The sequence below is a fragment of the Neophocaena asiaeorientalis genome, unplaced genomic scaffold (assembly GCF_003031525.2).
Source record: "Neophocaena asiaeorientalis asiaeorientalis breed wild unplaced genomic scaffold, Neophocaena_asiaeorientalis_V1.1 scaffold417, whole genome shotgun sequence".
Classification (NCBI taxonomy): Eukaryota; Metazoa; Chordata; class Mammalia; order Artiodactyla; family Phocoenidae; genus Neophocaena; species Neophocaena asiaeorientalis.
The window spans coordinates 1,362,731-1,372,428 of record NW_020175387.1 but is presented as its reverse complement, the minus strand read 5'-3'; the positions used below and the strand labels follow the sequence as shown (position 1 = coordinate 1,372,428).

The 9,698-nt window shown below is 43.9% G+C and overlaps 1 protein-coding gene across 1 annotated transcript in view; it reads right to left on the bottom strand.

The window, feature by feature from the left end:
* Nucleotides 1-44: 44 nt before the first annotated feature.
* LY96 (lymphocyte antigen 96) overlaps nt 45-9,698 on the bottom strand; it is a 29,646-nt gene continuing 19,992 nt past the window's right edge. The window contains exons 4-5 of the mRNA XM_024765741.1: nt 848-900; nt 45-213 (exon numbers count right to left, since the gene is read on the bottom strand). Coding sequence (XP_024621509.1) covers nt 115-213; nt 848-900 — 152 coding nt within the window. The 3' untranslated portion in view covers nt 45-114. The remainder of the gene's footprint in view (nt 214-847; nt 901-9,698) is intronic.

Genomic DNA, 9,698 nt, shown 5'->3' with positions numbered 1-9,698 from the left:
AAAGAAGACACAACACAGCCAAAAATAAATAAATAAAATAAATAAAATTTTTAAAAAAAGATTTTAAATGAAGAATGAAACCTTTGAAAAATAAAAACATATACTCGATTTATTCTAACTGAAATCAGGGTGGTATATGATGGTAAAGTTCAAGCAAAGGAGCCTTTCTTCAGTGTTCCCAGCAATGGCTTCTGTAATACAATTGTATCGTCCCTAAAACGAGTAGCAAGAAATACAAGTAATATAAAATGTTAGATGCTTCTATTTTGTAAGACTTTTATAAGAATTTTATCTTACTAGGAGAAAGCCATTTAAATTGAATTGGTTTTTACTTTCTCAGTTTTCTAGCCTAGCCTATGAAATCTTCAAACATTAGATATAATTTGTAACAAAATAGGTAAAGAATATGCATTATTAATGTTTATCTTAAAATAGTTACCAAAAGTGAAACATGTGCAAAATTTCATTGCGTTTCTAATGCAGATATCTAAAATTACATCATTATTATCCATGGAGGCAGTCACTGAGTTATACACAATGGTCCTACAGTGCTTTCACCCAAAGATCATTCAACATATTAACAATGAGCATTACTTTTAGCAAGGTATGTTGGAAGGAAAAAATAAAATTTAAAAAGGGCTTTCTTTGGTGTAAGTTTTCTATTTTTTCCATATTCCACAGAAAGAAGAAAGAGCAAAATATCAAAAACCAAAAAGAAGTGAAAAAAAGCCTTGAACATCTTAATCTTGAATAGATATTTTTAGAAGCTGTGAATCGCTTGTTTCAAATTCTTAACACATCTGTTACTGCAAAAGGTTAAGGAAGTACAAAATGACTTGAACAATACCTTAGAAAATCGTATTTCCTTGAAGGAGAATGATATTGTTGTATTCACAGTCTCTACAACCAAAATACAAAATACAAAAAGTTATTGGCTAACATCAGGTGATTTTTTTTGTTTGTAGTCCACAGTGCACCTCTTACAATTTTACTACTGGCAGAAGCAATCCCAAGCAAAATTGTAGAGAAATAATGAATCTTAAACCCTGGCTACGATTCTCCTGTGGCTTCCTCTGCCACACTGAGCCCCTCTCAGTATCAGCCTATATCTCATCCCTTAGCGGATACAAACTTGTAAGGCCCACTGGTCTCAATAATGAATGAATGATGAACAAGCTAGTGCTAATATGCTTCATCCCAAGTTACGTATGTGCATATTTATTGTTGCTGCCTCTTAGCAGGGAATGATAAAGAAAAATCTTCCTAAAGGTGGGGGAGAGATTTGGGAGGGCAGCCAGGATACCAAATCTCCTTCCAATCCCACCACCGAGAAGCCTAGCTATGTAGTCACTTGAAATGCACAGCCATGGGCCTGGCCCTGAGGAAGCTGTGGGACAGAGTCAGAAATGCAGGAAAAACTACACTCCACTGACCCAGTCAGAAACAACAAAGGAGTGAACTTACAGGGTAGGGATAGAAAGAGAAATGTTCTGAACCTCTAACAAAAGCAGTATTGACCAAAAATCTTTCTTAAAGTAATATAAATAGTCAAGTGCAAACTGTATTGATTATTTTTCTCCAAGTTAGCTAAAGACAATCCTTACCAGCAAACGAATCGATTATGTCTACATCTATACTTTCATTTCTCACAAATAAGCATTTATTTATTCGCTTCTGGGAGTATTGTTATTAGGGGTACTAATACATTAAGATGTTGGTTCTTGAACTTAGTAAAGTGATCATATCTTCATGATCTTATGATCTTTCATTCAAGGCTAATCCAATTCAAATTTAATAGTTCAACCAATATTTATCGAAAGCCTACTATGTACCAGGGACTGGGGATACAAGGGTTAGTACAATACCATCCTTTGCCTCAAAGAGTTAAAGTCTTTTGGGCACACAGACATGCAAAGAAACCATTCCAAATACAGTGTGCAATGAAAAGATGCAGTAAGGATAAAGGCAGGAGAGCATTTTTGTTAAGAGTGATGGCTCTGGGACCTGAACTGCTTGGATTTGAATCCCAGCTCCTCTACTTACTCAGTGTGTGACCTTGGACAAGTCACTTAACTTCTCTGTGCCTCAGTGAAATGAGGCAGTGGATAATAACACCTACCTCATAGGATTATTCTGAGGGTGTCAACTGAAAAAAATGCACAGCCTATAGCTAAGAATTATGCTTTATTCGGTGGACGTACTGAGGACTTAAGCCTGGGAGACAGTCTCTCAGATAGTTCTGAGGCACTGCTCCAAAGAGGTAAGCGAGGAGCCAGAATATATAGAAGTTTTTCCAAAAAAAACTGAGGCAGTCGGAACATCAAAAGATTACTGTAGGGCTTCCCTGGTGGTGCAGTGGTTGAGAGTCTGCCTGCCAATGCAGGGGACGCGGGTTCGTGCCCCGGTCCGGGAAGATCCCACATGCCGCGGAGCGGCTGGGCCCGCGAGCCATGGCCGCTGAGCCTGCGCGTCCGGAGCCTGTGCTCCGCAACGAGAGAGGCCACAGCAGTGAGAGGCCCGCGTACCGAAAAAAAAAAAAAAAACAAAAAGATTACTGTAAATTAAAGAAAAACCAGACCTCTCAAGCTCATGAATTTAGCACTTTTCCATGTATGGGAAGATGCAAGAGTCTGGGCTCGCTGAATCATTCCTTGGATGTGCACCTTAACTATCTAGGGCCGGTATCCTGTGTTCTCCATCCTGAAACCCCTCAGAGTCTACCATGGGTGGGGGGGGAAAGGGAGGGAAGGGAGGCGGCGGCTGCAGTGGCTGAAGCCTTGATGGCCACAACATTCTTTGTTTACTGATATGGCAGGTGACATTCTCTGTCCACAAGGGCTATATAAGTTAATACATGTAAGCGCTCAGAACAAGGCCTGGAACATAGCACTCATTAAATGTTATTAACATTCAAATGTCATTTATTATAACATTAAATGTTACTCCTTTCTAGACCCCCCCCTCCCATGGCATCTTGCAAATAATAATGATAATGTTATGAATATTATAGTTGATGTTAATATTATTGTTATCGTGACAGTAGGACCGTCATAAAAGATGGGAAGGAAGGCAGGGGGTACATGCCAGGTGGCTGGAAAAAGAGGAGCAAAGGCAGGGAGGTGAAAATCAGTATAGCTTACATGTATGCCTGCAAGGGGCTCAATGTTATTAAAGCAAAGAAGCAGCCAGGGGCTTCCCTGGTGGCACAGTGGCTGAGAGTCCGCCTGCCGATGCAGGGGACGCGGGTTTGTGCCTTGGTCCGGGAGGATCCCACATGCCGCGGAGCGGCTGGGCCCGTGAGCCATGGCCGCTGAGCCTGCGCGTCCGGAGCCTGTGCTCCGCAACGTGAGAGGCCACAACAGTGAGCGGCCCGCGTACCGCAAAAAAAAAAAAAAGAAGCAGCAGGAGTGCTAAGAAGTAAACCTGAAGAAGTAAGCGTGAATGCACTCAGGTTCCACACTAAGAGAATGGAGGTGATAGGGAAACATCCAAGGATGTGAAATGGTCAGAGTTTGTTTAGAAAGATGAGTCACATGACGGTATAGTAGCTGGATTTAAGGGGAGCACTGAAAGTCAGGGAGATCCATGAGAGCCCAGGAGGTAGTGACAGTGGTGAAGAGAAAAGGAGGTAAATGCCTCCCGTGACCTCCATCTCAGGTAACCTCCCTCATCATGCTCTGTCTCGTCATCCTGCTGCTTTCCTTGACAGCACTTATCGTAAACTGAATCTTATTTCACTTTCATCTTTATCTTCTTTTGTGACCTAGTTACCATCTTGCTTCCTCCACTGGCCTACAAGCTCCATGAGGACAGGGGCTTTGCTTTGGCCACTTCTGAATTTCCAGCTATTGGTACTACCTGGTCCCTGCATACCTGGCTCCGAGATCAGCTACATAATTTGCAAGGCTAAGCACAAAATGAAAATGGGAGGGCACTTATTCAGAAAGCACGGGAAACATCCATTAAAGGTACTAAAATATAAAGTCTTTTCCTTTCTTCCATAGTCTCTCTCTCCCTCTCTCTAGACTTGTCATGAGTTTAAAAATTTTTTTCTTTCAATTTTATTGAGATATAATTGACATATAGCACAGAAATTTAAGGTGTACAGCATAATGACTTGACCTACATACACTGCCAAATGATTATCACGGTAATCCATCACCTCATAAAACCAAAAGAAAAGAGAAAGAAAGAAAGAAAAAAATGGTTTTTTTCCTTGTGATAAGAGCTTTTAGGATCTACTCTCTTAGCAACTTACAGATACACCACACAGCAGCGCTAACTACAGTCACTGCCATATTTTTTGTTTCCTATTTAATGTATTCAAAATAAAACAAAAATTTTAATCATTAGCATGAATTTTACCACTCCCCTTTATACTGTACAATGCCGACTGTAAACACAAATATCAGAGCATTTAACTCTGAGGCAGAATCACTGAAGTTTTGCAATTTATATTTCGTGGCTCATTCCCAGAAGGTGCCTGAAGCTGGTCAGGAGAAAGTGACCTAAGCCAGGCTCAGGAAGTTTGGAAGGAGGAAGAGAAGGTACCCCAGGCATGAAAGAATCTGAGGGAATGTTCCCTGGCACAGGGTGCAAGGTAAGTGTAGAAGCTCACAGGCACCCAGGGGCTGCTCCACAATGACCTGGGGGTGGGAGCGGGGGGACACCTGTGCAAAGCCTGGGCCTGACAGGGTCGCCCTCCCACATGCTGCCAGATGCCTCATACCCCAGAACGGGGCAAGGAAGCCAAATCGGGCATCTTTCTTTACCACAGGCCTGCAGATCCACAAGTGACCCTCAAAGGTTTGGCAACCTCTGTGCAATACCTCCATGAGCTGCCTGCCGCGGGGGAGACCGTCTGGCCCCCACCTAGTCACCCGCTAAACAGTGCCGCGGTGCTGCCAGCCCAGGTGGGGCGGCCACTGCCATACCCCAGCCCAGACACTGCAGGATACCATGCCTGACCCTGACCCTCCCTGCTCCGGGCCTCCACCAGGGGCACAGGGTGGCAGGTGTCACTGGATGGGATGAGAGGGGAGATGCCAGACAGGGCCCAGGGCACCAGCACGTAATGAGCAGCAGGGAGCCAAGAACCTGTCCAGGGGAGGTGGGCACATACACCACTGTCCCATCACACTTTGTGTACAAAACACACGCTCAAAGATAAAATGACTAAGCATCTCAAGACTGTGATCCCAGAATAGTACACCCCAAATGTGAAGCCCTTCTAAGTATAGGGCCCTGGTTGTGAAGCAGACCCAGTCAGCTTTGTAGGAGGGAGAGAGGGAGGGAGGGAGATGGATGGGACTTGAGTTTGAGGAAGAAATCAAGAATAACTCCCAAGGCACTTCCCTGGTGGTCCAGTGGTTAAGACTCGGAGCTTCCATGGCAGGGGGCACGGGTTCAATCCCTGGTCAGGGAACTAAGATCCCGCACGCCACACTGCAGCCAAAAAAAAAAAAAACTAACTCCCAAATTTCTATCTGGGGGAACTGCCCAAATGTTCACCAGGTCATGTGGGAAGGAGCTCTAACCTCTTCTGTGGAATAGCCCTCTTTTTTCAACTGTTTTGTCTTTCTTTCTGAGAAAGACATATCTCCCACTCTCCTCTTATGGGAAGTTAGCTTGAAGCCTCTTGAAGGAGCCAAGAGAGAACCCAGGTAGAGTCAGAGAAAAGGAAGACAGAACCTCAGCTTATGCCCTTCTCTGCGGTTCCCGAAAGGGATCCACGCAGCTCACCAGTGGTCCAGTCCAGGTCTCCTGGCAACTATGCAGGACGCAGGACCCAAGCCTGGGATGGGGTTGCACAGTGTCCCCACAAAAGATATATTCAAGTCCTAACCCCCAGTACCTGTGAATATGGCCTTATTTGAAAACAGGATATTTGCAGACAGTCAAATTAAGATGAAGTAATTAAGGTGGACCCTAATTGAATATGACTGTGTCCTTATGAAAAGGGGAAATTTGGACATGCAGACTGACGTGCATAAAGGGGAGACCACATGAAGGCACAGGAAGAAGAAGGTCATCTACAAGGCAAGAGTCTCCTGGGGCCGTCAGATCCTAGGAGAGAGGCCTGGAGCAGATCCTTCCCAAGAGCCTTCAGAGAGAGCACAGCCCTTACCAGCACCTTGATCTCAGACTTCTAGCTTACAGAACTGTTAGATGATAAATCTCTGTTGTTCTAAGCCACCCAGTTTGTGGTACCTTGTTACAGCAACCCTTGCAAAATCCTGAAAATAGGGCTAACAGACTTATTAAGTTTAAAACACCTTTGAAATATCAATTTATTTATTCATAAATGTGTTTTTGAAAGAAATGAAGGGGTGTGTGTGTGTGTAAGAAGTGGAGGGACTTCCCTCATGGTCCAGTGGGTAAGACTCTGTGCTCCCAATTCAGGGGGCCCAGGTTCGATCCCTCGTCAGGGAACTAGATCCCACATGCACGCCGCAGCTAAGGAGTCCATATGCCGCAATGAAGATCCCACGTACCGCAACTAAGACCTGGCGCAGCCAAAATTAATTAATTAAATAAATAAATATTTTTTAAAAATAAAAGAAGTGGAATGATTATGTGTAATTTTTATTTTATGTTCACTTGCCCATATTTTCTAAATATCATATCCTAAAAATGTATGAACTTTGTAACAACTAAAAAAAGGAAAGTTATTTTAAAAGTTGGTAAGTATGTTCCTTACTCATTTGATTCCCAAATTTTCAAGGGACGGTTGACAGCATCAATGCTTCTTAAATCAGAATGTCCTGAGCTCTAAGCGCATATATTCGGCTGCCAGATGGACATGTTTATTTCAATGTTCCCAAATGACCTTCAGCCCAACCTGCCAAACCAGAACTCGCTATCCTTCTCTTTAAAAATCTGCCCCTTCCTTTTGCACACATCATTGCTGATAATGGCACTTCCGTCCATCCAGTCAGCGGCCCTGGAGCAGTTGTTGATTGATCTAATGTTTGCCTGCCACATGAGATCAGTCAGCACTTCCCACCTGTCCTGTTCCTCAATACGCTCTCTTTCATCTCCTCCTCTTTACTCCCAGGGCCGCCCTTGTGGTCCCTCAACAGCCTCCCAGCTGTGTTTCCTTCCATCCAAGTTTCTTGCCTCAGCCAACCCCACCTCCTTTTGAGACAGGCTGGGACCTGGGACCCTTTGCTGCAGTGCCTGCACCTGGACTAACGTCTCCTCCAGCAACAAAGCATAGAGAAAGTGTAAGGGAGGAAAAATAACTGCATGCAGGCCCAGTTGGGGCAAATTATGGACAACAAGATACAAAAAGGCCAAAAAAACCCCAACTGCCACTTCTGAAGAGCCGGAAGCAAAAACTGGGTGTCAGGAGCAAAAGCAGGGTACTGCACATTCCCCCTGCACACACCACCACCTAAGGGTTGGGCAGACCACCTAAGCCACGCCTCTGGCCGACCCCTGGCCAGCTCACCCCACCTCGGGAAGGGAGCGAGCAAGGGAATCTGTTACGAGCAGGGGCTACTCATTGTTGCGGTGCGCAGGCTTCTCACTGCGGTGGCTTCCCTTGTTGCGGAGCACAGGCTCTAGGCGCACGGGCTTCTGCAGCTGTGGCTCACGGGTTCTAGAGTGCAGGCTCAGTAGTTGTGGCGCACGGGCTTAGTTGCTCTGTGGCATGTGGGATCTTCCCGGACCAGGGCTCGAACCCGTGTCCCCTGCATTGTCAGGCAGATTCTTAACCAGTGCATCACCAGGGAAGTCCCTCTTATCAATTTCTATCGATCAGGGAAGGCTAAGAACCCTGGTCGGTAACACTTCCATAAGGACCTTAGTTATGTGCAAAAATGGAAATCTCAGTGGGTCATCCCCACCCACTAACAACAAGATACAGGCCAATATTTTATGCATGACTTACATGTTGGCTCCTTCCCCCTTTTCTAGGCTCACCTCCAGCAATTCCCCACAAACACATTCTGCTCCAGCTACAAAAAAGATACTCCCCAAATAAAACATATTCCTTCGTGGCTAGATACGTTTGCATATGCTGTTTCCTCTCAGGGAATGTCCTTTTTCCTCACTCTCTGATGTTCTCAGACTCAAGATTCTAATAAAAGACTCTCTGAAGCCTTATCTGAGTTCTCCTGTCACAGTAAGTTGGTAACTATGCAGTTAAGACTAAGAGCATATAATCTATTAGCATTTATGACATTTCCTTGTAACATTTGTTCCCATGACTATTTTTTCCCAGAACAGAGTGACCTTCTGAAGAGGGAGAACCTATCATTCAACTTTGGATCACCACAACCTAAATCATGACTCGCTCAAATTAGGTTCAACAGATGTTTGTGGAAGGCAGGGAGGGGAGGTGGGAAGAAGCAGGCAGGCTGGGTTGAGTTTGATACATCTTTGATCTCTAGAAAGTGAAACCTTGAAAAGTCACATAAATGTCAATATAATCCCACAGAGATTAAGTGAAATAATTGTAAAGCTGTTGTATGAGAGAAATGGACATTTTTTAAAACAACAGTAATCTACCAAGAGGATTTCTTTCTTTTTTTTTGTTGTTGTTGTTTTGGTTTCTTTTTTTTTTTTTTTTTTAGGCCACAGTGCAGGCTTGCAGGATCTTAGGTCCCTGACCAGGGATTGAACCCATGCACCCTGCAGTGGAAGCGTGGAGTCCTAACCACTGGACCGCCAGGGAAGTCCCGAGGACTTCTTTCAAAGGGAGAGAAAGCATGGCCAGTGGAAGAGTAGTTCTTAAGAGTTAGGAGGCTACTCCATTACCAGATCTCCAAATGACCAAGGGCATGTTACTGAACCACTGCAGGCATCGGTTTCCTCACTTATAAAAATGACAGGACTATAAATAAAGTCAGGAACAAAAGAAGGATCCTATTATGCACATGAATATTTAATCACCATAATTCTAGAATTCTCACGCTGAGCACCTGTACTAAGCTTTTTAACGCACATTCTCTAATTTAATCCTTAAAACCACGTAAAATAGGTTTCACCGTCCCCATTTCCCAGATGAGGAAAACGAGGTTGATAGAGGTTAAATAACACCCAAGGTCACATTGCTGATAGGTGGAAAAGCTGGGACACTGACTCAGGTGTTTATGGCTCTGAGCCCAGACTCATAAGCAATGCCAGCTCCACAATGTGTATGTGGCTTGGGAGTGGCAGACAAGTTAGAGATGAGGAGAGTTGGTTGGCTGGGAGACATATCTTGAAGCTTCATTTGCATAGCAAGTAGATTGGTTTACTTAGAAACTTTTTTTTTTTTGGCCATACTGCACAGCTTGTGGGATCTTAGTTCCCCAAGCAGGGATCGAATGTGGGCCCTCGGCAGTGAAAGCGCAGAGTTCCACCCACTGGACCACTAGGGAACTCCCAGAAACTTTTTTTTTTATTGACTGCTAAAAAATGTATAATCCAATTGATGTCCCTGTCAAAACAAGTATAAGCCTTTCTGTCAAGAATTTTTATATTACTCTCATTCCATTAATTCTCTACCGTTATTTTCCATTTTTGTCCCAACTAATTTTTGTCTATCTAATTTATGTTATGTTGCTCAAATTAACGTATGCATGTAAACTACCTGAAATCTGCTTTTAAACAAGAGAGGGCACTGGTTACTGGTAAATAATTATAGGGGAAAACATTCAACTGCAATAGTAATTTTAAAAATGTTAATAAAAAACAATTAGGCTTGGGGG